Source organism: Pyxicephalus adspersus, chromosome 5 (genome assembly GCF_032062135.1).
Source record: "Pyxicephalus adspersus chromosome 5, UCB_Pads_2.0, whole genome shotgun sequence".
Taxonomy (NCBI): domain Eukaryota; kingdom Metazoa; phylum Chordata; class Amphibia; order Anura; family Pyxicephalidae; genus Pyxicephalus; species Pyxicephalus adspersus.
In genome coordinates, this window is record NC_092862.1 from 46981783 (window position 1) to 47009752 (window position 27970).

The 27970-nt window shown below is 35.6% G+C and overlaps 1 protein-coding gene across 20 annotated transcripts in view; it reads right to left on the bottom strand.

Moving 5' to 3' along the window:
- EPB41L3 (erythrocyte membrane protein band 4.1 like 3) overlaps window positions 1–27970 on the bottom strand; it is a 131592-nt gene that overhangs the window by 27880 nt on the left and 75742 nt on the right. For 14 of the 20 annotated variants that reach the window (XM_072411392.1, XM_072411391.1, XM_072411388.1 and 11 more), the window contains exons 4-14: window positions 26410–26514; window positions 24610–24652; window positions 21935–22010; window positions 19145–19363; window positions 16537–16624; window positions 13183–13335; window positions 12102–12199; window positions 10809–10984; window positions 7418–7641; window positions 3928–4485; window positions 1406–1459 (exon numbers count right to left, since the gene is read on the bottom strand). In XM_072411392.1, the coding sequence (XP_072267493.1) occupies window positions 1406–1459; window positions 3928–4485; window positions 7418–7641; window positions 10809–10984; window positions 12102–12199; window positions 13183–13335; window positions 16537–16624; window positions 19145–19363; window positions 21935–22010; window positions 24610–24652; window positions 26410–26514 (1794 nt within the window). The remainder of the gene's footprint in view (window positions 1–1405; window positions 1460–3927; window positions 4486–7417; window positions 7642–10808; window positions 10985–12101; window positions 12200–13182; window positions 13336–16536; window positions 16625–19144; window positions 19364–21934; window positions 22011–24609; window positions 24653–26409; window positions 26515–27970) is intronic. The other 6 variants (XM_072411397.1, XM_072411394.1, XM_072411395.1 and 3 more) reach the window with 2 other exon arrangements.

Below are 27970 nucleotides of genomic sequence, written 5' to 3' on the forward strand. Positions count from 1 at the left end.
CATGCAATGCCAAGCTGCAATATCTAAAGCTAGCAAAGTACTTTCTTGTATTAAAAGAGGAATAGACTGCAGAGGTGGAGATATAATCCTGTCTCTGTACAAAGCATTGGTCAGACCACATCTGGAATTTGCAGTCCAGTTTTGGGCACAAGTTCACAAAAAGGTTGTTGAACTTGTTGTTGAATTGGAGAGAGTGCAGAGAAGGGCAACTAAATTATAAAAGGAATGGAGGAGCTCAGCTATGAGGAGAGATTAGCTAAACTGAATCTATTCTTCCTTAAGAAGAGACATTTAAGGGGGGATATAATCACCCTGTATAAATATATAAATGGTTTATATAGAGAACTCTCTTCCCCATTATTCACTTTGAGGGCACTCCTTGCTTCTGGAGGAAAAGAAGTTTAAGCTCCGGATAAGGAAGGGATTCTTCACTGTGAGGTCTGTGAAAATGTGGAATCGGCTCCCTCAGGAAGTTGTTTCAGCAACTACTATAGATTGCTTTGAGATTGCTTTTTTACTTTTAAGGCTTTAAAGTAAAAATAACAGTGACTGTTGATCCAGGGAACATCCGATTGCCTCATGGATTGCCTTCCTCTCAACCAACTATGTCTTATAGGCTTTTAAATCTGGGATATGTTTATTTCCCTAGTGGTTGAACTTGATGGACTTTTTTCAACCTAACCTACTATGTAATTTTAGGAAAGGTAATTTTTTTATGTGCAAGTGCTGTGCTAAAAACTAAAAAGTTAGATGGAGTTGTTCTAAAATTGAGCCCCACCACCCTTCCCCCCCATACACCTTCTCATTCCCAGGCTTAACCATGTCTTATTATTTACTCTTTTTAAACCCCACCATTTAATCTTAAACCTGAAGTATACCCCTTAAATGTACCTGCCCTACAAATTCTGCTGATGTAATGACTTTCCTAGGCTTGGAACTACTAAACACAGAATACCAAGATCTGGGCACTGGGGTATTCTGTTTAAGATGTGTGATCATTCTTCATTTTATTTATTTTACAGGTGTTATCTACGTAGTTGTGTGTCATTTTCAGTGAATGTGCCCAATTTATGTGAACACCTGAATGAAAATTATTCCTAATCAATGCTTAGATGAAAAGACTGTGCAATGAAAGATTGCAATGTGTTTAAATTTGCAGTTTTGAATACAAAATGCTGTGCCTATTCATGGCATACAGGTATTTTTGTTCTTTCAGCGCCCACACACCAGTGTAAAAATATAATTAAACATTTGGTACAAGTCATTGAACAAATATTTATTGACAACTTACTGAAACTTAAATGAATTGATAAATGAGAGACAACAATTTTTCATTTTTACTGTACTGTTTCTTAAATGAAGTGATGATAAAAGTACAGCACTGTGGACAAAGATTTGTACACACCTCTGTGGCAGTCGTTTCGCCATCAGCTGCTGTATCCGTCTGTTCACTGTCAGTCTATATAATTTTAAACGATACAGATTCCACAAGGCAAGAAAGAGGGAACAAAGAATAAACCCATGTTGTTAGAAAATCACAATAAAACCCTCACTAGAATAGCCTCTTGTAGATAACAAAAGCCAAAAAAGCAAACATAAGAAAAGCAAACCAACACAAACAGAACAGATTCTGAGGAATACTCAAGGCATATATGTTTAAAGATCAAAAGTTGTTCTTGTTTTCTATGTAAAAAATATGCCTATAGTTATCAATGTTTACTTTAGTAAGCAAATATCTAAAGGTTTAGCTGTAAAATATACATATATTCCTCATATAATTTCAATTTTGGTCTTCAGCTATGATCACTTTTTTTATTCAATAAAAATTTAATTAAACTACTATCACAGCCTCTTTACTTTCAGCTCCTCATTTATATTTCTATTGCATAGTTGCCCGATTTGTCTGCATTACGTAACAGGCAAAACATACAAAATTTGATATTTGTAACTTAAATTAAACATTGGAATACTGACATTTCCAATAACAATCATATATGACCTGTTATAATAATATAAATGTCATTTACCAACAGGGTGGTTTGAGGTTACCTAATGTATTAGAAAGTAGCTAAAAGGAGATGTGGTAATGTTTTTTAAATTGTAATGGCATAACTCCACCCAAATTGAATATTTTAGCTTTCTGTTGCTATTCAAGTATTATTTTATGCACTATTAAATATTTACTCAACTCTAGTGATTAGATACTCCCACTAGAATTCCCAGTACTGTGCCACTATTGTGGCTGAGCCAAAATATGGTTTTGAGCTCCCAGATAGATCCAAAAACTGGAATAAACAAATCACTTGGAGAACACAGCTTTAAGAGAATATCAAAAATCCTGAGGTATGGATAAAGACGATTTAATAAAGCTCTGGCAAGACTAGAGAAGATAGACTATCATGGGTGAACATGGATGATCCAGCAAATGGATTTCTTAAAAATTAAATTACCCTTTGATGACAATTTCCTATTAGCCGTCAAATGTTTTCACTCCTTGACCAATCCCATTCCAGGTTTGCTGGATCACTTAGATTCTCTTATGATAGTCTATCCACTCCAGTCTTGGAGAGCTTTGATATATCATGCCCAGTGAATACTGCAGAAAAATATAACCACTGGAAACTCTAAAAAGATTTTCAGAAGTTATAGGTTAAGCTACGTACACACACTAGATGACTGTAGCCCAGAATGAACAAGATTGTCTGGTGAAAATCTAATGCGTGTGTAGCACTCCCCTAATGTTTAGAGATCCATCAGGAAGACCACTAAGCAATCGATTTGGGAAGATCACAGTCATTTCCTATGACTGAGGATGTATCACGGTGGCATCCTTTACTCTCCCCACTTTATAGAACTGATCAGCACTGTTTGCACAGTGCTCATTCATTCTCTTATCAATAGGCCATGAAAAGTTTTTCTGGCAACAGAAATCTACTTGTGTATGTAACTTTACTCCAGCACCTGGTGCTAATAAAATATTAAAATATGTTTTTGTGGGGCAGTTGGCCTTTTATTAAAGAACTTATTAGTGACAAACATTGTGGGCAATTATTTTGTGAGCATAAGAGTGCTCAGTCAATGGCAACCCAGATATATTGAAAAGAAAGCTATGGAATGGTCAGCCGTTAGACATTTCAGGTTTCTTTTTTTCTGTTTTTTTATTATTCTAGAAAAAAGCTAGACATGGCTCCTCATGCATACATAACTACCCTGGGACTACGGAATGACTTACACAACACATCCGGCTTGGACAATGTGTATAGCCAATGTAATGCAGACATGTCAGACACAGAACATGCATCATGTAATACACAATGGGTAAAAAGGATCAGGCACAAGCTATGACTATCCGGGAAACATGTCTACACTGCTAGCTTTAGGAAAATTCTACAACGGCTATGTTTTTTTTTTTTTTAATTCCTGCTTTTAGATGCAGAAGCACTGACATTACTTGCTGAAGGTCCCTTCAATCCTAATTATAAGGTAGAGATAGAAATTTGTCTCTTTTTTATGACTTGTGTAGGCTTTTACAGACAAGAGCATGACATCATTATTGCTCTGCTTTTATGGCTCCACATATTACTTTGCTATAAATCAAATTGCAGGCTGACACCATCCATTACTGAAGCTGCATTAGGTTGTAAATACCAAAAGAAATAAAAAACATAAAGATGACCAATTCTTTACATTTTGTCCATCTTAATATTAAGGTAAAGCAGTCAAGTAAAGAAAAATATTTTACATAAAAATGTGTTTTACATATGTTGTGCCTAACCCTTGTGACCTAAGGACAAAACTTCCAAATATTAGCAAGCAGACAAAATGAGGCTCTGAAAGTTGGACTAGTATGGTAGCATTCTAGCATCATTTAGGACTAAACGCATCGAACACAGTAAAATAGAATGTGTTCTATGCCGAGGTACACACCTCATCATCTGAACTGTCACTCAGGTCATTGTCAAGTGAGGCACTCAAGGAGACCGCCTTGGGCTCCAGGTAGCAGAGGCACATAGCCAAAGGAAAAGAGAGCGTGAGGGCATATGGGACAGAGAAGGAGGCGGACAGCAGAAAAAAAAAGATGAAGAGGAAACATGGCACAAGGGACGGGGACCGGATTGGAAGATAATGCTGTAAATTTTCAGGTAGGAAGTTGGCTTCAGAAATGTTAGGGAAAGAAAGGTAGCCATCATCATCTAGCAGAGAAGGAAATGAGTCTGGAAGATGCAAGGAGAAAGAAAAAAGTGTTCCACCTTTGCTAGCTTGCTGCTTATAGCTCATACCCATCTCATCTTCATCGGGGTACAATTTCCCTTTTTGTTCAGGGTCCCACTCAAGATCATTAGACACTTGAGTCACATCTGACCCTGGCTCATAAGATTTATGAGACTTCTCCTTACATCTCCTACGTAAATGGCTTGAAGATGAAGGGGAACTAGAACATGATAGTGGAGGGGAATGAAATGGTTCAGTCAAACAACAAGATGGCTGGAGGCAGAGAGCAGCAAAAAAAAAAAAAAAAAAATGTAAGATCAAGAGGACAAAAAGAAAACTGATTAGTTAAATGGTATTCTGCAGAGTAGTATAAAAGCATAACAATTGTTTCACTTTTGTCATTGAAGGTTTTCATAAACTAAATGATTTACATAAGCAAAGCATTGTTCATGCATGCATCAACTGCATTTATTGCTATAACGTGGATGCCAGAAATGGTACAATAAAGAAGAACTCCAGTCTGCTCCAGACACTTAATGTGCATGTCCTACATGCTTTAATGTAACACTTTTACAGACACATTCAGGACAAAAATGACAGCTCCTTTGGTAACGGCTTTCCCCAATTCCCCAAGTAGAATGCAGTAGTGCTAACTATACAGGAGGCAGGGGTAGCAAGGATTGAATGAGCAAGGCAACCATATCTTTTTAAGAGGGTCAGTGAGGGCCATGCTCTGTCTGTGCTCATTTCCACTACAGTGGACAGGTATGAAATCTAGAGGAGCTGCTCCACAAAGTTTTAAGCATGTTTAAATCATATTTATGACTATGTATGATTGTACTAAAAATCTAATACATTTAAACATAAAAAGTCTTAGTGGAGTTCTTCTTTAATCACCATATGCAAACTTTAAAAGGAGGAATATTTTGTATGTGTTACAAGGAAAAAAAACCTAATGAACGCAAACCTACATATGGGGCACAATACAGACACAGCAGCAGACCGTGCTTTTACAGTAAAGTGCCAGAAAAAGCTGCTGAACTTTTTGAAACATGTACTGCTCTTCCTGTTCATTCCTATTTGAAAATAATGATTTTAGAGTCTGCTGCAAGTATAAGCTTCGTACCCATGAATCTGCAACTGGTTTGTGGATCTAGGTGCATACACCTGCAGCAATTTTTCTTTAAAGGAAAACTGCAGCTAGATACTTTTTCCCCAATTTAAAAGAAAAACAACCCCTACCATTGTTTTCTATTTGCTGATTTCCTTCCCATTGTAAAAGGGAACAATTTAACCTGCACAGCGCCTCTAAGTTCAGAAAACTGTTCTGTACCAATTAACAGAATAGTTAAAATTTTGTGAATGCATGCAGCAGTGAAGCCCCTCCCATTCTGTCCTAATCACTGCAGCAAACAAGACTGAATGGGAGTGCAGAGCCTCCTGGGATACCTATGACATGCATCCCATGAGGCTCTGGATACTCCTTCTGCACAAGCCCTTCAGGCATGCACAGAAGTGGCATTTTCTTACACGGAGAGGAAAGTGATGCTGATCTCACGCATGTGCACCGAGATTGGCACTCTTTTCTCCCCTAACACCAGGCTACGTCACTCGATCTTGCACCTGTGCAGTGCGATATCGGGTGCCATAGCGAGAAGAAGAAGACTGGAAAAGATGACTGCACACCAGGACAAAGGAAAATTCCGGGACGGCGCAGGACCCGATTGAGGACATCTGCAGCGGGATGAAGGGAATTAAAGGTAAACGTGATTTTTTAAAAAAACATTTTCAGTTTAGTTCCAGTTTAGGTGTTGCAATATTGGACCTCCTAGGACAACTTGTCTCAAAAAACTGTTTTTAGAGCAGATGGTGATCAAGTTCTAAAATGACAAACAGAAAAAAATATTGCACACTGAACACCATGAATTACACTTCATTAAGCAGAAAACAAATTTATCTGCATGAGGGGACTCCTACAGCAATTTAATCTTCACAAAAGTCCTAACCCTTCCCTTTTCTAATAACCCCTTTACATTAGGTGGAAGCTCTGTGCAGGTAAGAAGGTCAACACTAGAAAAAAATTGTTAAAAAAAAATGCAGACTGGCTTGGGAGTGCACTTGCATGCTTATGGCTACAGGTACAAAAATGTCTACAGGTGCCCATATACATATAGATTATCATGCTGTTTATGCCAGAGCCCTCTTTAGCAGAGAAGTATCTTCCCAGACACTGAACATGCAGGAAGATTCTCCAGCTTGAAGGAGACATGGGCCTATATAGGCTTTAAGCCTCATCCTGATCCATCCACATCCGTCAGAGCTAAAGATGTATGAGGAAATCTTTTGTAGATCAGGCTGCCAAGAAAAAGAAGTCCCCAGCGGCCAAATCTCAGTTTATAGGTAGTTAACACACAGTTTATTCTATTCATATACCTAAGCTTTTAAAATGTGAAACAAAAACATCTTTGTTGTTTATTGTGTTCAGAAAGTACAAAAATGCTCCCCATCTCCACTGATCTCCATGGATGTCTGGATCAGAACCCCCGCTAATCAGCTGTTTTATTATCTCTGATGAGCAACTAAACAGCTATCAGGGTTTATTAAAGCTACTTGGAGGTCTTTAGATTCCACTTTTAAAACCCCATAGAAAGTAACCTCTTTTGTTATTACCAATTAGCAGCAACAATCCAAGCACAAAAGTAATCCACTTTTTTACCAATGGGTAAAATGCATGCAAACTGCAAGTGCTCCCTGATACATACAAGATCCTAAGAATTCCTGTAAAATTTACAATTACAATGAAAAAAAATCCAGAGTATCATACAAATCTGGTTTAAAGACAACACATTACAGCTTTTATGCTTAATATACAATCCTTCAGCCACCTATAATGAAAATTGTCACAGCTCTACATAAAAGCTGCACAATGGGAGAATACTGACAAGGAGCTCTTTTTGGTGTAAGCATCTTAGAAATTGTATATATGATAATAATTTGATTCTTTTTCATGCAAGCTTTAAATATGAACATTGGGCACTAAATTCTGAACTGCGTGTAGGCTGTCCTTTAAAACAACCAATGCAATAGGGAAAGTTAAAAATATGGTGGTAAGACCTTCCGTGTTTGCACAACATCCACAAACATTTTAAACTGAACAACACAGTGATTTAATACAACTGCTCGGTGCAAAGCAAATAGTATGTACCTTTGTATCATGGCGAAATGTGGTCACTGTAGTGGTAATTTCTATCTTCTTTTTCTTTTCTTCTTCATCATCATCTTTCTCTTCCTCCACCTTTTTTTCTGGGGTTACCGTTGTGATCAAATTGGTCTGAGACACACCTTTTGCTGTGATGTAGGGGCCAGTACCCACCTCTGTGGCAGACACAGAATCCTTCAAGTACATGTCATGGTTTTCATTCACTGATGCTAAAAGCAAACATGATATTTGGGAAAAAAGTAACTGAGTATGGGATGGTCTTTTAAGAGCAACATAAAAGGACTGATAATGCAGTTTGAAAAACAGATGAAAAAGCAACAGAGCTATTACCAAATCATTGAAATTATTATCAGTCTTATGAGCGATCTATCTTGCAGTCAATTTGATTCTTGATATAAGCAATGGTAAATTAATAGATGAAAAAGCATGTTCATATCCTACAGCATATGTATGCAACATTTTAACACTACACACAGTACCTTGCGTCCCAATATACTGGTTAATAACAAGGCATGCAATAAGCAATGGCGTCATAGTACCCCATACTGGTCAAAGAGAATTCTTATATACCCATTTTGAGCTATCATGACGATGTAAAATGCCTGCTAATTGGCTGTGGTAAAAAAAAAACTGCATTTTGCTACTATATTTCACAAAATAATGAATTATATTATTTCTTTACAAAAACAATGCTACTCACTGTAGCAGCTGAAACAGTGGGGTGGTGAACTACTCCCTGTACAAAGTGGCAGAGGTTTTTAAATTACAAGACTGGCCAAAATGATCAAATAAAAACATATATGCTCACATATCTGCATATACCGTAAAAAAGGTTAACCTGAGGATATTGCTGAAAGATATGAAAATATAGGAAACACTCCATAGGGCTGCTCTTGTCTGAGGTCTGGAAGAACTTTCTTGATGCTCACTACTGGCAAATCCTGACAAACTTATTGGAAATTTGTAATAGCTACTCAAATAAAATGTGACTATTAGCAGCTTGTTGTGTTTGGCAAAGAAACTTGAAGCCAGTCAAAGTGACAGCAGATATCAAAGACTTGCTTATACAGGATGCCACCTGAAATATAGTACATGGCTAAACTAAGTTAAAAACCCTGTGAATTGGGGAGTTTCCAGTGTGGTTCCAGGAGTGTTTCCAGTGAAGGGTACAGTTAATACTGCGGCATACAAAGCCATTTTAAACCCTTGAGCACTTCCATCTTTGTGGCAACATTTTAAAAAGGCCCTTACATAGTAGCACAATGAATGTGCCTCAGTGAACAAAGCTAGCTGCATGAAGACATAAAAGCTTCAAAGTGGAGGAATTCCACAGGCCTCAAAGACCTATAGAAAGAATTGTGAATAAATATCTTCTCTCTTCCAATATCATTACCTGTTTTGTTGCCAGAATGCATTTAAGTTCCCTAACACACAACACAATTTCATTTGGAGCCTCATAAAAAAGAGATAATAAATAAGTTAATAAGTAGAGGTGGAGGCTGTTGAAGTCACGGGGGGCAAGCTGATATCAGGTGTGATGGTCAGGTGTCCACAACTTTTGGCCATAAAAAATGCTTATGTCACACAATACAATATGACACACAAAAATCTGGGCTATTCTTAATAATTTACCTATCTTCATTTTTCACACACGAGGAAACTAGACTCTGAAAAACTAATTTTCACTGCCTAACTTGCTTTTCCAACCAATTACGTAGCTGGACCACTGCAAAAACTCTTTCTACTTAAAAGTTGTTTCTACATACAAAACCTTATTTTAATTTGCAGCACATCCTCTGGTAGCATTTTTAAAACCTAAACATTTTTTTCAGAAGTACAAAACTAAAGATTACATTCTTTACACTGTTACATAAAGGTGCTAATTTTATTTTGCACTTTTCAATCGCTAGACCAAAATTTCATACATTACACATACTATGTTATACCTCTTGGGCAGAAATATGTTTAGAACATTAATTATGAGTTTCACAGGCCAGATTTATTCAGATTTGTGTTTTTTTTCTGTAGGAACAACCCTTTGTTTTTCACTTTGTAGCTATCCATATCATTACCGCAGGTTTGAAGTTAATTATCATAAATTAAATGACTTGTTGAAAGACTAATGATGCCTGACTTGTAAGTAACAAAAAATAATAATAAAAAATAGGAGCAAGGGCATTCACATGGGCAGAACCAGGCCATAGTTGCTAGGCAACAACTTCCTATGCACATGCAGAGAAAGATATACCAAAATCACAGCAGGGAAATAACAATGACTAGAATCAAGCTCATACGAGGAAGGTGTCACCATCAGGCTTACAAGCTTTTCTCCCCTTTGGTCTACAGCTATTTTCACAACTGAAATTATAGCTCATCGATGACAGACACCTCTACAACAGCACAAGATCTGTCTTGTTCTTTAAGGAAAAAAAGTTGGAAGCTTTGATGTAGTTTAGGCAAAAGATTGACACAATGATAACTTGTGGTATGGTAAAAGGAACACTATTTCTTATAAACTGTACATATGCATGTTTTGTAAAAATACTCAAGGATATATAATACCAGAGCTGCTGCACGGTGTTTGTTTTACAGTACAATTATAAATGCATTACTATAAAACAACTAACTTTCTATGTAGTAATCACAAACATCAAGGATATAGCAACTCATTTTTAAAGTGGACCTTTCACTGGAAGATTATGTAAACCGCCAATTCTGACCTGGCTTTAAAAAATCAGCTTGCTTGTTTGGTGTTCTCATTGTCTGCCTTTAATACCTTCTAAATAACGGATTCAGAAGTAATATGCTGCTATAGTGTCCATCTCATTGTCACACTGGTATTACATGTATTATTGAAACCAAAAGATTAGTTTTTCATCCAAGCAATCAGCATCTGCTTCAATAGCAGCTTTCATAATTTCTCAAGGGTAGGTCCACTTTAAACCTCTATTAGAATGTTTTTATAAAGTAATGATTTCTGAAAAATAAAATTATATAACATACGGCTAACAACTTATTTTCAGCAACTATAACATAAATTTAGAAATTATATCTGAATTTGAATTGCGGTTTGCGCTTCGCTGCTGACATGGTTTTATAAGGCATTTTAAAAAATCTGCAATGCATTGTTTGAATTAGAAACGTTTCTTTAGCCATACAATGGATTTGTGTTAACATGCTATGCTCTGTTTTGGTGCAATTCATCAGGTTTTAATTTTTATATAACAAGGCATCTAAGGGGAAAAAAAAGGATATAGCAGAATTGGTAAATTTCTATTTCAAAATGATATTGTGCATTAACAAATGCTGTGTTTGCTTTTTGAGATCACAAATGAAGGATGGAACAATGTTTTTAAGGTGAACATATTATTCCTACCTCCATCTAAGCTTCGAGACATTGTATAACGTTTACTGGAGGATCGTTCAAAGTAGGGTGCAGGCCGATCTATAAGTGCACTTGCCCTTCTTGTCTGAGCTTGTGTTCGTCCACTGTAGCGGAACTTGGACCCCAAGGTGAGGAACTTTTTCGGTGGTGCTTCTGGTGACATCAGCCTATGAACATGAATATACAGAGATTACGTATTACATTTATACCCACAAAAATAGTTTAGAAAGAGCAACCTAAAGTATTTTTAAAGGGTGAGGTTTCATGAATTGGGCATGGGTATAATATAGGTAGATTTAGGCCAGTATGGATTAATTAATAGAGGGGATTGACATCCCATTTCAGATTGTAGATTTCTTGCAACTTAAGAGAAGTATTAGCATGGTCAAATAAGTCTCCTTTATATCTTAGCTTTTTTTTTGTCACTTGAAAAAAGCTGATCTACACTGATCTTCCACTAAAATAGGAATATTAAAAAACAGACATCCTCATTCTACCTAAAACAAAACTAAATCTTTTTGCTGGACGTGGGCTTTCATTTTTCAATTTGACAAGAAAAACATACAAATTTGGTAATTGAAAACAATAAGATTAAATAATTTGGCATTTCTGTAAGCTATTCGTTTGTAATATAGTATTGGAAAAAATGTGCAGATTAATTTTACCCATAATAAATTCCACATTACTGGGCTGGTTTATACGTTGCAGTTCACAAATTCTTTATATTTATAAGCCACTAACAATATAAAGTGTAGCTAACTTTACACACCCTATGAAGCTTCTAATTTAAATCTCCCGATCACGTTGATAAGACAATAAGGACACTTCAGTGAAATTTAAATCATCTTTTCTCTGGAGAGAGAAGCTCCTAAGTGAATTTCAAACTTGTGCATTTTGTGGCATCCCTTCCAAGATCTTGTGACAGATATGTAAACAGCATGTTACCACAAGGACAAAGTCAAAAACCTTACTATATACATTGTCTAGGGAAATGTCAATGCAATGAGTAAGACAATGGAACCAATAAAGTAAAGCATAGGTCCTCCTGCTACATGGCTCCGGGTGCAAAAACAAAAAAAGATAAAATAATATAGTAAATCAGAAAAAACTTGAAAAAAAAATGACAGCCTGGATGAACAGAACTGAAAAATGGAGATATTTCTGCAGATCAATGCTAAACAAATAGGACTGATTATGAACTGGATTTCGGTAAACGTCCGGAAAGCAAAGTGGAATATAAATCCATACAATCTTAACATATCTAAATAAATGAGTGAAACATACCTAAAGAAAGTATGATGTTCAACACACACTTTCCACAAGCGTTTTGCAGCTCGGTGATTTGGCAGTTTAAACCCAATAGTGCTTTCAAACTGTTCAAACTGGAAATAAATTTTATAGTTAGTGTTAATTCTGACTTGAAATCTAGTCTCTTGGCATTCGTATAGTTACTAACATGAAGGTGAATTGTAACAATATTTACAGTGGTGTAAAAATTCCAACTAAACTCACAAAGCAATAAATCAACAGAGATCAACAATAAATCAATTAGAAACTAGAACAATTTTTGTGGGAGTTTCCCCCCACATTCTTCAATGCCTGTCATATCAAATGAACTCTAAACAGGACTGAGATAGTACTGGTGGAAAGTCACTGTCAGTGCATTCAGCAGCTGTCCTGAAACATTTTACTTTTCCCCGACTATATAACAGAAAAAGACCACACAATTGTGTACTGTTCCAATGTGCAACAAACAGTGGGAGGTAAACCATGTTTTTTAAATCAAGTTTTAATAGCCCAATAAACCAGACCGCTTTTAAAATATATACAGGATTATCATTACCATTTCATTTAACATATTTTGGGAGGACTGAGAACTGATAACACAGATGGACACAGAGAACAATCAGATATGTCTATCAGCTGGTATGAATTATTTTCATTCCTACTACAGAATGAAAGCTATGGATAACATTTTGTATCACTAATAATTCATAATAATTGTAGAAAAAAATATGGTATTTTTTATGACACAAAATGTTCAAAAGTGTAGATATTTTGAAATTTGATTACAATAAACCAACAGAATGGTATTCAGAATATAGATTTGAGTTGTAATACATGGATGGGGTCATCTGCCAAACAAGGAGTGCTGTCAACTTAATGTTTGCACATGTACACTGCTTGGCCAAGTTCTTTTAGTTAGAATAAGGTATCTACTAAATATAATATAGGAAAATGTCATATTATATGCTGATTGCAGATACCTTTACACAATATTTTAATTTACAAAAGTCTACTGGTTATAGTGTAGAATGTAGATAACTACGCTGTTACATACACCTAGTTAGATATATCAACTTACCTCACCTGGGCGAATCTTAATATAAAAGTTATTTCTTTTATATGAAATTTTCAGAACCTTTGGCCAGGCAAACCGATTTATTCGTAGCCGATCACGGTATATCAAGAGGCCACTGGAGCAAACGCCAAGCATTATTTCAACTCCTTCAGAATCCTGAAAATTAGGAAATCAAATTAAAGCTTTTGTATTTTAACATTACATGAACATCTAATAAAATACATAATAGGGTGGCCGTTAAAGTATCTCTTTTCAAAATATATAAAACAATTATGCAAAGATCTCCAGGCAAGCTGCTTAACACACACAGAATACCTATGAACATACAATCCAAAACTTCACAGCCTTTTTACTGGACAGTGCAGGAGCAACAGCAAATGCATTCTCCTTCTTTCAGCACCTGTACAATAAAGCAGATCCCAACATGATCCTAATACTTTATTTACCTTCCCTACCCTCAGTCCTGCTATGCAGAAAAATACAGGAGACAGATATAAAAAGACAATTTCAAAACATATAACTGGACTTGTCTGTGTTATTTCAACCTTGAATTCTAACTTCTCATTGAATGCCAAAGTAAAACATTGGCAGTGGCTTCAGAAGCTCTACAAACACATTTGGCAAAAGCCTGGTTGGCAAGTAATTATCCTTCTGTGTTGTATTTGATTCATATTGTAACAAATAGCAAAACTGGCTAAACAAAAGTCTCAGCTCCCTACAGTGCAATGGGGGTGGCCATACATATAGACATTCCAAATCAATGCATAATTTGTAGCCACCGGCATTACGCATATGCAGTTCTTTTCAAGAGATATGCAGTATTTATGTTGCTAAGACGTAAAACAAATGCTTTTGCTGATATTATGACATTAGTGACACCTTAATACTTAAAGGGGAACTAAAATCACACTATACATAATAAAGGATCAGACAGGTGGTTATCGCAGAAAGAGACCGTGCTGGGAATATGTGAAGAAGATGAAAAGGGGAATGAAAAGGAGGAATCCCGGTTGTGCCGGGGATGGATGCGTGGGAGTTACTTCACCCTGGCATGGCCAATCAAGATGACCAAAGATCGTCACTGAGCAGAAGAAGGAAAAATAGCCTGCGAGGGAGAACGGATAGGGAAGTTCTCCGGCTTTGGTTTTGCTTAAACTCTGCAGGTCGGCAACTCCTTTGCTTAAGCTACAACTGTTGAAAAAAATTGTATCTGACACACAGCCGAATGTTTAGGCTGTTTTGTCCACTGCTCTGCATTGTGTTTACTTCCACTGGCCCATATACTAATATTATGTCCTGTAGGAATCACTGCTTGCCAAAGAATTAATCCAGATCTACATATTTATTTTTAAACAGAGACGTTAAATCACTTGATCACAGTGAATGTGCTGTGCTTATATCCACTCAAACTGGCACATTCCACACTAATGTTTCCCCCCAATCAAAAACAATTGTGCATCAACAATATAAACATAAATTACTAACTTGCAAAACTGCAGTCTTTTAATTTACACAGAATGCTTCTGCCAAAAAAAAAGACAGCTAAATAAAGCTGACATTTTTACAACACTATTTTCTTCCCCTCATTAGCCTTTTTCTGCTAATTTAAAAGTTCATTTTGAATGATTACAATAATATAATAAAGAAAGGACTATTTAATTAATCAACCAGGAATTCAGAAGATTGCTTACTTTGATTTCAACAGACACAAAATATTCTTCTCTGCATATTAATCATTCTGTATTATCCCTGTTATATTTTATGGAGATTTGCTGTTGCTCTCACACTCTGTCCCAGCATGTATGTTCAGCATTAAAGAACAACAGAGTAACCCTGTTCAGAGTACATTTGACGTGAGAAGGCTAAATTACATGGTATCATAATAACAGGTAACATTTTACAAGCCAAAAAAATATATCTCTATTTTCCTAACTGGTAAAAGATGATAGAAGATTCTTTATTCTCCAAAACAGAATTTAATTCCAAAGTCTACAGAGATATTTCATAGTCTGTCACCAACAGAAAGTATTAAAAACTATAAGCAGGGAATACGGAAGATTTAAAATGCAGAATGTTTCTCCATAATAACAACTTACTGAACTGTTACAAGAAGGAATATAATCTTGCTGGGCAGAGAGTGAAAACTCCTGAAGTGACACTTAGCTGTAATATTTTGTAGGCTTCCCATCTTACTGTGTCAAAGCAATTTGAGATTCCTGTCAGCTCTGCTTAGTTTACTGAAGCCGATCTGCTTGAGTCAATATTAAACCCAAGGGCCTAAAAACTGCAAATCATTTTGAAGACTAATATATTTATCTACTCTTGTTGGTCTGTTAAGGAAACGTTTTTGTCTTAAGTATTCTTTATTTTCTAGAATGTCATGTCCTGCCACTCTTACAGTAAATCAATGCATCTTCAACAAAGCATCCACAGAGGGACAAGAGAAAACATTTGAATAGCATGCAAAATGCAGTAAGCCATAACAGGTAATCCAATTCCAGTTTACTGAAAGCATTTAGGCGAAAGCAGAGTTTTGATTAGTTGTTATGGTTTACTATAAAATGGTAAATTTTCATTGTGTACTCCCATTCATATTTATACAGTACTTACACCTGAATAAATGTTAGGTACATCTTAATGGCAGAGCTAGACTTCTGCATAGCATATTAGATGGGGCCTAGGCTGGCAAAGCTGCAAGGGACAGTATACAGTCACACATTCTGTAGACCATGGTCAATAACGCATTTCTATGTATAATGTAGGTCCTCGAGGTCAGATTAACGTACGTCAGAGGATTGCTGTACACATGCTACTTTCATTCCCCCCCAAAATGAACACAACCATTTGTCTTGGGCAATAATTATCTGGTGTGCGTACCTACTTTAGTAAAAATAAAAAAAAAAAAAAAAAAAACACAACAAGCAAACTGTATTACCTATAAACCTATAGCAATCTAAGAAGAATTAATTTTCCTGCCATCAAGCTAGTACAATATTAATTCTGTCTGGTTGCTATGAGTACATTGCAATCACTCCTTTCCTTGTTCTTGTATATGACATATGAATGTAAAGCTTCTTTCTAAAAATAATTTTTTCCTTCACCAACAATAGACAGAAAACCGTAACTAAATGACAAAATTCAGGAAAAGAATAGAGCACAGGATAGAACATTCACCAATAAATACACAAATCATTTGTAAACAGAAGACAAAATAAGTTACAGATGTAAATACGGTGCCTAATGGTTAATTTCTAGCCCAATCTAATACTCTAGATATGAGAATCAATACACTTGCTCTTTGACTACACAATAAATTAGGACAAGAAAATAAGCAGTTGTATGTGTTAATATTATCACCTTAGCATGATGTAGGTCTACGCCATACATTGACAATTTTTTGGCATTTTCCAAGAAGTGCATTTCAGCTTCAGCAGGAGTCATTCCTCTGCGGGGGAAAAAAATCAGTTTTAATATACTATAGAGAAATATGGTTGCTGCTGTGAAACAAACATATAATTGAAATGAATTCATCATTAGCCCCATGCTACACAGCAACAAATGTAGACAAGTAAACAGTACCCAGAATTTGTCAATCATATGAAACTATGCCAAAATGTTCCTGAGCATTTTCCTACCTAAACTACCATGAACGTAGCTTTTCAACAAGACAAATGTCATGTTCTTTTTCCAGAGTATAAACATAGGCAACTATCCGGGCTACAGGAAAAATGTAACAGCATCTAAACAAATAAAATGTCAAGAACACCACTACACTAAATGGAGAAATAGCAATCTCCAGTTTTAAATGTCAAGTGAAGTTTCTTCAAATTTGATATCAGGTGTTACAAACAACAAGAAAGCACATAGCAGCTACAATAAGGCATAGCTTTTATTCTTTTGTATTGCCTTCAAATGGTGACTTTTCCATACTCCTACAGAATAAACTGTAGAACATAAAAACCATGATGTTCCTGATGTTGAGTACAAGGCTGTCTTCTTCTGTTTAATTATGAAAAAAATGGGGAGAGGACATCAACATCAGCTAACTTTCTACAATGTCTTCTAGAGACAAGCGTCTATCTTATTTGTCTATCTTCCTTATCTACACCATATTATTACACAGGATTAAGATGACTATGAACTATACAAAAGGCAGGTAATTAGGTTTTAATGCAGAAGGGATATCACCTCTTCAGTGTCATAAAAAACCTGCCTGCTTACAATTTTTTACAATTATAACAAATGCTGACTACAGGTTAAAAAAACAAGAAATTGAAATTACTTATCTAAATTTAGTGCATTGGAACCAACTTATGCTACAGTGAAATTTAAATTGTGTATTACAGTCACATTCAAAGCCACACTCACAGCTCACGCAAGACCGTGGGAATAAAGTTCAGGAATAGTTTGGGATGGTGTGACCTAATAAACCAGGGGCAAGTTTTTGTTTTATTATTAGTTCACACAAAGCCAGAAGATTCACATTATGAAGCATTCCTGGCAACAAAGGACAAGAAATCCCAATTCTACAACTAGTTAGGAGATTTCTGTAATTAAATGAGCCAGAATGTCCCTGGCAAACAAAAAAGAGCTATATTTTTAGCTGATATTTTAAAGTTGTTTTTGTCTTCTGTTTAAAAAAAACAATCAAGTTGCCTTTTTACATGCTACAGTTTTGTGATCACAAAAAATGAAAGAAATTAAACAAAGGCTGTGTAGCTCAACAGTGAAAGCCAAAATCTGTTACCATGACACTATTCTTCTCTACCATCCTTCATCTTCTTACAAGATTGTTTTACCAAATCAGGTTAACATATTCTTGACAAACAAGAAAAATTCAGACACAGCTTTACAACAATAGTGTATTAGTGTATTGCAAAAACTACCAGTACTCAGATGTGGTGCCCAATTTCTTTTGCCTAATTTTAACCTGGTGATCTTGTCAGTAGCATAATTTTTGTCCTAGGGTGACAACACTAACTCTTGTCACCTTCAATGCATTGGGAGAAGGGGTGGTGAAGACACAGACAGTTGATAAAATTTTCGTATATCAGTTCAGCTAACTTTCTCATTTCCACAACTCTTTCTTATCAGGATCATAATCCTTTACTTGCAGAAAATGTTCTTAGCCTGAAAAATAAAACTAATGAACCACCATGTAAGCACTGGTAAGCTGAAATATATACAATTTTGTTGTGAGGTTTAGATATGCTTGAAGGAAGTAGTCCCCAACTTCCCCCCAGAGTGACGTCATAATGCCAGAACCTGCCCACTCTCCATGAGTCTGCAATGTCTCCAGGAGAAGTGGTCCGCGGCTTTGGCCGGTGCGACCCCCTCAAGTGGGGTCCTTCTCCTGACCCCACTGGTGGGTGCACCAGCCAGGGTCTCGGCCCACCTGTCAGACAGACCGGGGGTTGGGGACCTGTGCTTTAAGGGTCAAGTGGGTATTGGCAGAATTCATAGTTGTGTGCAAGAGATTTGTTGATTCATGGAGGTGATCTAGATGCTGCAAAAACAAATACTGGTCTATAAGTATTTAAATGTGTAAGCAGTACATTTAAAAAATGATTTATTACCTCCCAGCCCCAGGCTCACATGCAGATGCCCGGCCAGCATCTGCATTCCCTGGCCTCGCATTCCCAACGTTCACATGCCGAGGACGCAGGTGCTGGTCGTGCATTGCCAGGTTCCACAGATGCCAGGCTTTGCCAGGGGAAGATGCCAAGCATCGCCAGCGGAGGTTTCCAGGCATCGCTGAAGGACGCCACGGGCACCGCTTACCAGGTAAGCTTTTCTAACTCCCTGGCAATTCCACCCTGTGGAATCAGGGTTACCGCTTTTGGTACTGAAAATTCACCCAAGCCACACTCCGAATTTTGGACAGGGAGGTTAATAGATAATAAAAAACTAAAGTGGTTTATTTGCTTATCAGAGTGGGGAAATCCTGTAATTATGAATAACTCACCTGTAACTTTTGTGAAGCTCCACTACCTTGTCCTCTAGTTCCTTTGTTTGGTTAGGTGCAAACCGGAATTCACTGACATAGTCACTGCCATATTCATCAGGCTCATAGTCACCAAGTTCTGACTGTACAGTGTAGGATCCTAGGAGAGCCAGTGTAACAAAGGAACAAGGGAGACGCCCAGATATTATGTCATCTCGTAGCTGCAAGCAGAGATAATACCTAAAAGAAGAAAATTACATGTTAAAACATAAAGAGTAATAAAACAAACATGTACGTATGACACTAAAATGTTTCTTTAGGAAAATAAATTATATGCTACACTCAATAATAAATAAGTTTACCTGAGTCAAAGTAATATATTGTTAGTTACTGGTTTTAAGTTACTGCTCCTTGTTGGGTTTGCAGTATTTTATTAAGGTTTAAATAATAAATAATTTTGGGGGGGAAATAAAATAGGAAAATGGAAATAAAAAAATAGACCTAAAAGAGACATAAAATAACATTGTCTATTTTAAAAAAATACAATTTAGTTTGGAACATATTAAATGTTGAAATTGGCATAGCAAATATACAAGCTCCTAATGCATACAACCTCGTGTATATATGATTGCCTTAACAATATTGGCATTGTAGTTTTTTTAAAAGATCGACCCTTGTGGGCGGAGTGGAGCCTGCCCTGCTTATGCTTCCTTGTCTCCAATGCCATTACTGTTGAGGGGATCATATATCCATGAGGTTGATTGCTTCCTGAAATTGGTCAAAAATGTTTTTTCCTCTTGAAGAAGTGGACTAGATCCTCGAAATGCATCGAGGTAAGAATTAAACATTTACTAAATGGCATTTATTTGCTTATGTTTGAAATGCTTTTAAGTAAAAAGTTTGTTTATGAAACTATAATAAAAAATAAAAAAGTGAGGTAATTGACATTTTTTTGAGTTATGGTATGTTTATATATATATATATATATATATATATATATATATATATATATATATATATATATATATATATTACCCTAAAGTCTTGTTTGTTGTTTGTGGAATCTATATATCCTGTAATCCATACAAGTCCCTGCTGTTCTTCCTTGTGATTGGTGACTCCTCCTGCATCAGAATATCTTTTGTAGCAGATGGGCTGCTGGGTCAATCCCACAACTCTAGTCTCCCCACAGACTATGGGCATCACAGCTATGATGTCACTGTTACTTTTAGAATGTAAGGCTTGTGTTCACCACTAAGTTAGATTGACATTTGCCATTTTCATGAACTTTTTTGGACAGTCGCCGATGCGAATGTTTAAGAACACATAAAATGGCAAATACGAGACTGGCTCCATGTAAATATTATGGGTTGGTTTGTTTAAATCTGAACAATTAATGGCTAAAACTTAGAGGATTCTTAAAAAGTCCTGCCAGCACTATGTTCATATACAATTAATTTACTTCTGGGGACCCAAATAAATAAAAAGAAAAAAAATCAGTATATACATTGTTTTTTTTCTGTTCGTTATTTTCTCAATCATTATTTAATTTTTATTGGAATTGTTCAATGTCCCTCATGGCAATGCCCAACTTCCTATGTCTTTTTTCCCCCCACAGAAACTTGCATAAAAACACAAAAACTGGAAAGAACCCAGTATCAAAATTTATCTTTAAAAGTATTCAAGGGATATAAAACTTGCAAACCTTGAATTCCCGGCATTTAGGGTTCATTCAGCAAACATCAGCTAAATATATCATGGACTAAGTTCACCAATCATAAGTGTGCACAAGCTGGATTTATATACTTTTTGGCTTTTTATAATGAAATAAAATGTTTAAGCCAAGTAAATGACTTAAAAAATAATTGAAGCAGGATTATGTGCTGAGCCTGCCATAAATAATATTGAAACTACTATACAATGACCAGTTATTAATTTAACTTATGACAACTAATCATATGTTTTATTGGCAGTCTAGAACTACCTTAGCAATAGAAGTTGTAGGATTAATTGCTATGGGTTACAATGCATGCCCTGTATACAATATAGTAAGTAAGCGTTTTATCTATACTGAAAAGCTGTTTGCCTAATCCCAACTGTTGCAAAAACTTACTCCTAGTCACAAAACTGCATATAATAGGATAAAAGTATTAAATAGTCAACAGGAGTGTTATATGCTAGTAAATATTATCAATTACTTCATGTCAATGTAGAAAAAAAAAAGAGATGTGTGTCTGTTGGATGATAAAAAAAATGAAAATTATGGTAAATAGTACCATATATCATTGGCCACAAAATAAAAAAGAGAAAATTCATGAGGTATAAAAAGCAACACCTAAATAAAAAAAATATAAGTAAGAAAGGCTAATAAAATTATGATGACAATATTAGTCCTGATACTCCTATAATATTTTTTTTTAACAAATATTGAAACTATTTTGTAACTGATCATCAAGCAGTAAGAGGGTGGGTGGTTTATCTTTACTTTTTTTCTATAAAGGCCATATAAGCAATAAATATATGTGTTTTATTTTCAACCCATCAATTAGACATCTACTGATGCCATCAAGTTTTATATTAAAAGTTTTAAATCTGGCAGTAAGGAGCAAGCTGAAACCTGGGACCCCATACATTCCATTCCAAATATACATAAAAAACAAGAAAATTTGTTTATTCGGTCAGTCATAAGGCCTGTTTGGAGTTGTGAAAACACATAGAAAGAACATTGTAGATTCCATTTAAAAACAAACTAGCACAAGATCAGGGGACTGAAATAAAAACTAAATAGTAAATGTGCTGTTTTTCAAATACCTGGTTATGTCTTCTGAAAGCTGGGAGGGATCTGGTGGATAGAATTTAACATTAAAGGAAAACTGCCAGGACCCATCTGCAAAAAAAAAAAAAAAAAACACATAAAAACATAGAAGCCTTGTACTCCTATTACAGCTGAATATTAACTCTCAAAATTCCTGCACCCATTCTTTTGTTCAGTTATTGAAGAAACAAAAGACATAGATGTCTGAAGACACTAGATTTCACCAAGTATTAGCTCATTTGAGACCCAGCATGTTGCAAAACTACTTTCATCAGGGCTGTAGCGGAAATATGCTGGAAGCTGCAAGGTCATTACTCTGTACAGAGAAGCGGTAAGATCCAGATCTGAGTGAAAATAAAAGTGATGGGTGAAAATGGTGCTGGGAAGGATGCAGTGCATGTGAGAAATTTGGGCCGATAACAGCTAAGAATAAAGAAAAAAAATGACAGTGCTGCAATATAATTATAACCATGCCAACATGAAGAGATAGGACAAAATAGCAATGCATTACAGTGTCACTTTTCAAAAAGCATATATATGTTATGAGTGAAGCAATCAATACAATAACCTAGATACAACCAAGGAATAGAGCCTGTAAATTTTCACTTATCCTCTCAAATGAGATGAATTGAAGTGAAGGGGGGGCAGGTTTGCTTGGATGTCAATACCCACCACAACTTTACCTCATTTATTAGGATAAGTGAAAATTCATGTCACAACATGCAAATTCACTAAGCTTTGTGATAAAGGGGAAGCTATGTTAACTTTAATCATCCAACATTTCACTTTTCAAAGTGAAATGTTGCTCTAATTTTGCCCTGATAGGGAATTTTGGCTGCTTACAGTTTGGGGTCTTTATCTTAAATTTTTCTTCCATAATAGGCCAAATGTTTTCAATGAGTGACAGGTCTGGTGTGCATGTAGGCAATATGGAGCTGGCTGTTGTATCACAAGCAGAATTCAAATTCAGAATTTGCTTTGTCTTGTTGAAAAAGAAAGATCTTTTATGAAAAATACATTGTTTGCATGGTAGCATTTGTATATGCCCAAAACTATTTACATTGCTTAGCATGAATAGTGGCTTCCAAGATGTGCAAGTTACACATACCATCTGCACCAATGCACTGCCATACCATGATCATCATCACTTTTTTACTTTGTTTCAATCTTAAATGAGCTCAGGCCCAGAAAAGATGACCACATTTTACCTGCATTTCTTAAACCAGCAACTAAACGTGTTCGTAAGGTTTTGTTCTTTTTATTTCTCTAGATTCCCTAATATTTTATTATTATGTACACCATATGATGAAATTCTCAAATATTTTGCTTTCTTCTATCTAGAAACGTTATTTGGTGAATTACATCGTTGCCTTATTTGCCCACGCAGTCTTTCACAGAGAAGTATCCCTCCACCATCACCATTTTTATGTTGGGGAGCCCTCCCAGTTAACTTTTTTTTTTTTTTTACACAAATTGCACTATGCAAATTTTCCAGTCCCATCTCTTTTTTTTAAAACTTGGGGCAGCACGGTGGCTCAGAGGTTAGCACTCTGGCTTTTGTAGTGCTAAGTCCCAGTTTCGTCCAGGACACTATCTGTTTGTGTGGGTTTCCTCTGGATACTCTGGTTTCCTCCCACAATCCAAAAAACATGCAGTTAGAAAATTGGCTTCCCAAATTGACTTTAGACTGTATTACCAGACATAACTTTAGTAGGGACATAAGATTGTAAGGCCCTTTGAGAGACTTTGATGGACTTTGTAAACGCTGCGTAATATGTTGGTGCCATATAAATACTGTGTAATAACAATAATATTGCTGGCATCAATTCAAAATAGGTATATACTTTTTTTTTTTTTTTTTTAGAATATTAAACTTCTCAGTTTGATCATTTGGTGTCTTTGTAATACTTGTTGTTGCACACATTGATATACTGGGGGAGATTTAAAAAATGCAGCCTAAAAAATACACAAAATATGGTGTAGTTGTCTTATCCTTTTTCACAGGATAATAACAAAGAACATAATATATACCTTTGTCTGGCTGCAGCCTAATGAGAAGAGTTTTCAAAAGAATGTTCACTACATTAAACAGCTGGATTTGTGTATTGTATCTAACCCTGTTATCAAAGTCTAGGCTTTGATTAAATTTAATACCTTCTATAGGTATTGCTATTAGAATATGATATTTAAATGATATTTGACATGAACGTCTTCGAGCTTAACTTGTGTTCTGCATAAAGAAGCTTGTTTTTGTCCTAGCTAAATACTTGGGGCCAGTACAAAAGATAGGTGGTTTTGGATGGAACCTTTTAGTGGTGGGGAACAAAGGGTAAAGAATCCTGAGCTATAAAGCCAGGCTTGTATGTACACTACTGGTATGAACACTTCTGATCAAGAATGAAACATTTTATGGCTGTTATAGTGTTTGGTGTGCTGCAGACTGCCAGGTTTGTACAGTCACCCTTAACACAAACCTAATTTCTTTTATTTCTGCCTGGCTTAACAATCCACTCAAAACTACCCAGAAAGTCATATTTATAACAAGTCTGACAGCATGTTTTAGGAAAACACTTTCAATCACAAAGTAATATGAAATAACCTATATTACTATAACTGAATAAACGTCAATACAATTCATAATCAAAATAGTAAAGATAACTATAAGACCTACTTCGTGTTTGCTTCTTGATTTCTTTAGCAGGGTCCAACCAGTTCTAAAAGGTTACAGAAAACAAAAAATCAAGACTATTGTAATGTATAATGAACCACAAATAGTAAAGAGATAAGATTTTACTAGGGAGATATGTTACCATGTGAACATTACAGTATGAACGCAATACTTTTTATTCAGATCATAAAATTTGGATATTTTCATTTAATCTAATCAATACAGAATCAAAACATGGCAGTCTAGAGCAATTCCAGGATCTGAAACTAATTTAAAAAAGTTTCCAATGCAATCTTAATCCTTTTTTAAAAATCAGCTGTCTACTAATTATGACAACATTCCTCATTGGAAAAAAACTGTGTGATGACAACAGGTCAAACTGACATAGATGGTTCAATCACACATAAGTTACCTTAACATGCAATTTTCATCCACAAAAAGAAATGGATTCTAGAAGGAACGCTCCAGTAAAATGTATTAATTCTATGTGATGTGATGCCCCTTAAAAATGTATTTGCATAACAAAAGATTTAGCTTGACAAGAAGCCATCTAAATTTATTTTGTATTTACTGTAGCAGAAGGCAGTAAATGTCCTAGTAAAAGGATAACTGTACTGAAAGTGAAAACCTCTAAAGAATGTTTTGTTCTTCTAGAATGAGTTTTGTCAAAAGAAAATTCCAATTTATTGGTTCATACATATGTAAATGCAATTAGTAACAAGGTGTTCTCGCTATGTGAATGAATACCTAATATCAGCTTGAACGCTGGAGTAACTTGCAGAGACAGAGCAACAAAGGCCAGCTTATAATTATTTTAAAATTATGTATGCACCTACTAGCTGTTATGGATTGCCTTAGGCTTTGCTCTTTTCCCATGACTTATGGAATATGAAAGGTATATGTCCACTGTGCAGATTGAGGGCACTTACTCAAATGGGAAGCTTCTAACGATTCAAAATAAATTAAATTAAATATTTCAATCTCAAATCTGAGATCACATCATCATTTTATGCAGTCAGTAAGGAAATGCAGCCTTAACCTATCTCTGGCGTGTGTGTATGTATTTAGATATTTATTTATTGTCAATTCACTGGCTATTCTTTGTCAGTTCCTTGTTATAGCAGACATAGCAAAGTTTAAATTGTATGATCATAAATATATTACAGTAATACCAAAATTTTTACCAATATTTATAAAAAATGTTTTTATGTTTAGATGAAGGTGGAGGTGAAGGTGAAAGCTGAGCTCTTTTACAAAAAGTGTAATTTTGGAAATTGCCCTAAAAACGTCAGTTACCATATTAATAAGAAAGAGGTGAAATTATCAGCTGCAATTCCTACTAACAATGTTCGGACATAAAAAGTGTTATTAGTGTATTCAATATAATAGGAAACAGCATGAAGGCACAATATAATGTTGTGCAACTTATATACATATTATGTAACTTTTTTAGATTGATTGATTATAGGGCAGACAATGCCTGTTCACCGAGTAACTCACACGTTTTGCTAAATAAGGAAAGGGGGGGGGGGGGGTTTATTTAGGAAAGCAGCCACCACAGATGCAGTGCAAGGAGTGTGTGTTGTCACATTAGGACAGGAAGTATGTTACTGGCAGGATGGAAACATATTAAAGCTCCTACCTCATCCATGGATTAAGTTTGCTGCAAAGTATTGAAGCCAGACAATCAGCATGACTGACAGACAATCAGCATCAGAATTTCTAGTAGACATTTCCTTTACCATATGTTTATTAACAAAAAAAAAAAAAAAAACACATTTTCTGAATTTGTAAAAGGTTTACCTTTTGATTTTCAGAGTCTCTGTACACTAAACCGAAGTAATCTTTTTCCAGCAGGTTTAAATGTTCACACACTTTATCAAGGAGAATTTGACCTTTAGAACGTTTCTGCGAAGAGAAAACAAAATGTTACCCAACATGCTTGTTAGATTCTTTAAAAAAGAAATACCATTATGTCTGCTTATGTTTCAGCTTCCCATCCACCAAATAAAAAAAAGTCACAGCTTACACCCCAACTTTCAGCCACATTACCGCAGGAATAGTAAAGGTTTAGGAACCCAAAACAAGCTGAACCTAGTGGGTCACTTCAAAATTAATTGGAGGACAAACAGGAAAAACAGGAGCACCATGCCAGAGAAACAGTATTTATTCCAATATAAGGGTTCAAGCAATACCATGATGAGTATCCAATGTGTTTCTGAGGCTTGCTCTTATCATTTCATAAAAATATGCATGCCTACGATCCCTGGCTGCTAGATTAAGGAGCTTTGGAATGAGATTTGGTAGCTCACTATTTTCTGTTAGTTCTGACATGATAATGCACCCATCCACTGTTTACTGTACACAGGAAGAAATACATAAGTAGCTCTTTTATTTTATTACATTTTTTATAACAATGGTTGATATTCCCCCTGCACACACATGCACATATGTACATATATTGATGTGAAGTGTGTCATGTCAAATACCCCCATGGATTTTGCTCATCTTTTAAACTTATAACTGAACAAGCACACATTAAAACGCCCAATTCAAGCAATGCTCATAGATAAACAAACACACTCATAAAATAGAAAAGAAGTATTCCTTATCATAATCTGAATAGATGCAGATTTGTCAATTGGAAAAGTACACTTCCACATTGCCTACGACTCAAAATCCATGAAAATATAATCATATGTTCCAGATTAAGGGTTCTGTAACGCTTCTAATTAATATTTCTCTTTTAGGAGTAGATGGAACATGAATTTATTTAAATCTCAGATATTATTGGTCTGGTGTTCACTTTGCTACTGGCATGTATGGTGTCATCATGCCAGGATCTATGGGGCTCTATAGAGCCCTCAAAAGGAAGGTTGTGCAAGTCTGTGTGTCAGGAAAAATCCTTTGCTGTCCAAAAAGAACATTAGAGCAAGACTACAGTATGTCATTAACAATACTGGAAAAAAATTGGCTTTCTGATACAATGAGTTGGAATAATGAAGCAAATATAGAGTAGTTTGTCTAAAGTTATTGGGTCACCAATGAATTTTGCAATATATCTCAAAAATATGAGAATGTGGGACCTTCTGTCAAAAAGTTAAGTTAAAGCAAAAATGGATCTTTCAACACAATAATAACTCAAAGCACACCAACAAAGATGGATATTTATAGACTGGCCTAGCCAAAACTCTTATTGAATCCTATGTTGTTGAATCCAAATGTTGTTGTGAATTTTGAAGTGAAAGAAAGGTTCAAAAATTTTTTTTTAAAAGACTCTTTACAAAAAGACCTTCACAAGTGGGATCAAAAAAGCCTTCTTCTAGATGGGACGTATCAATATAATTAAAATAATTGTCCTCTC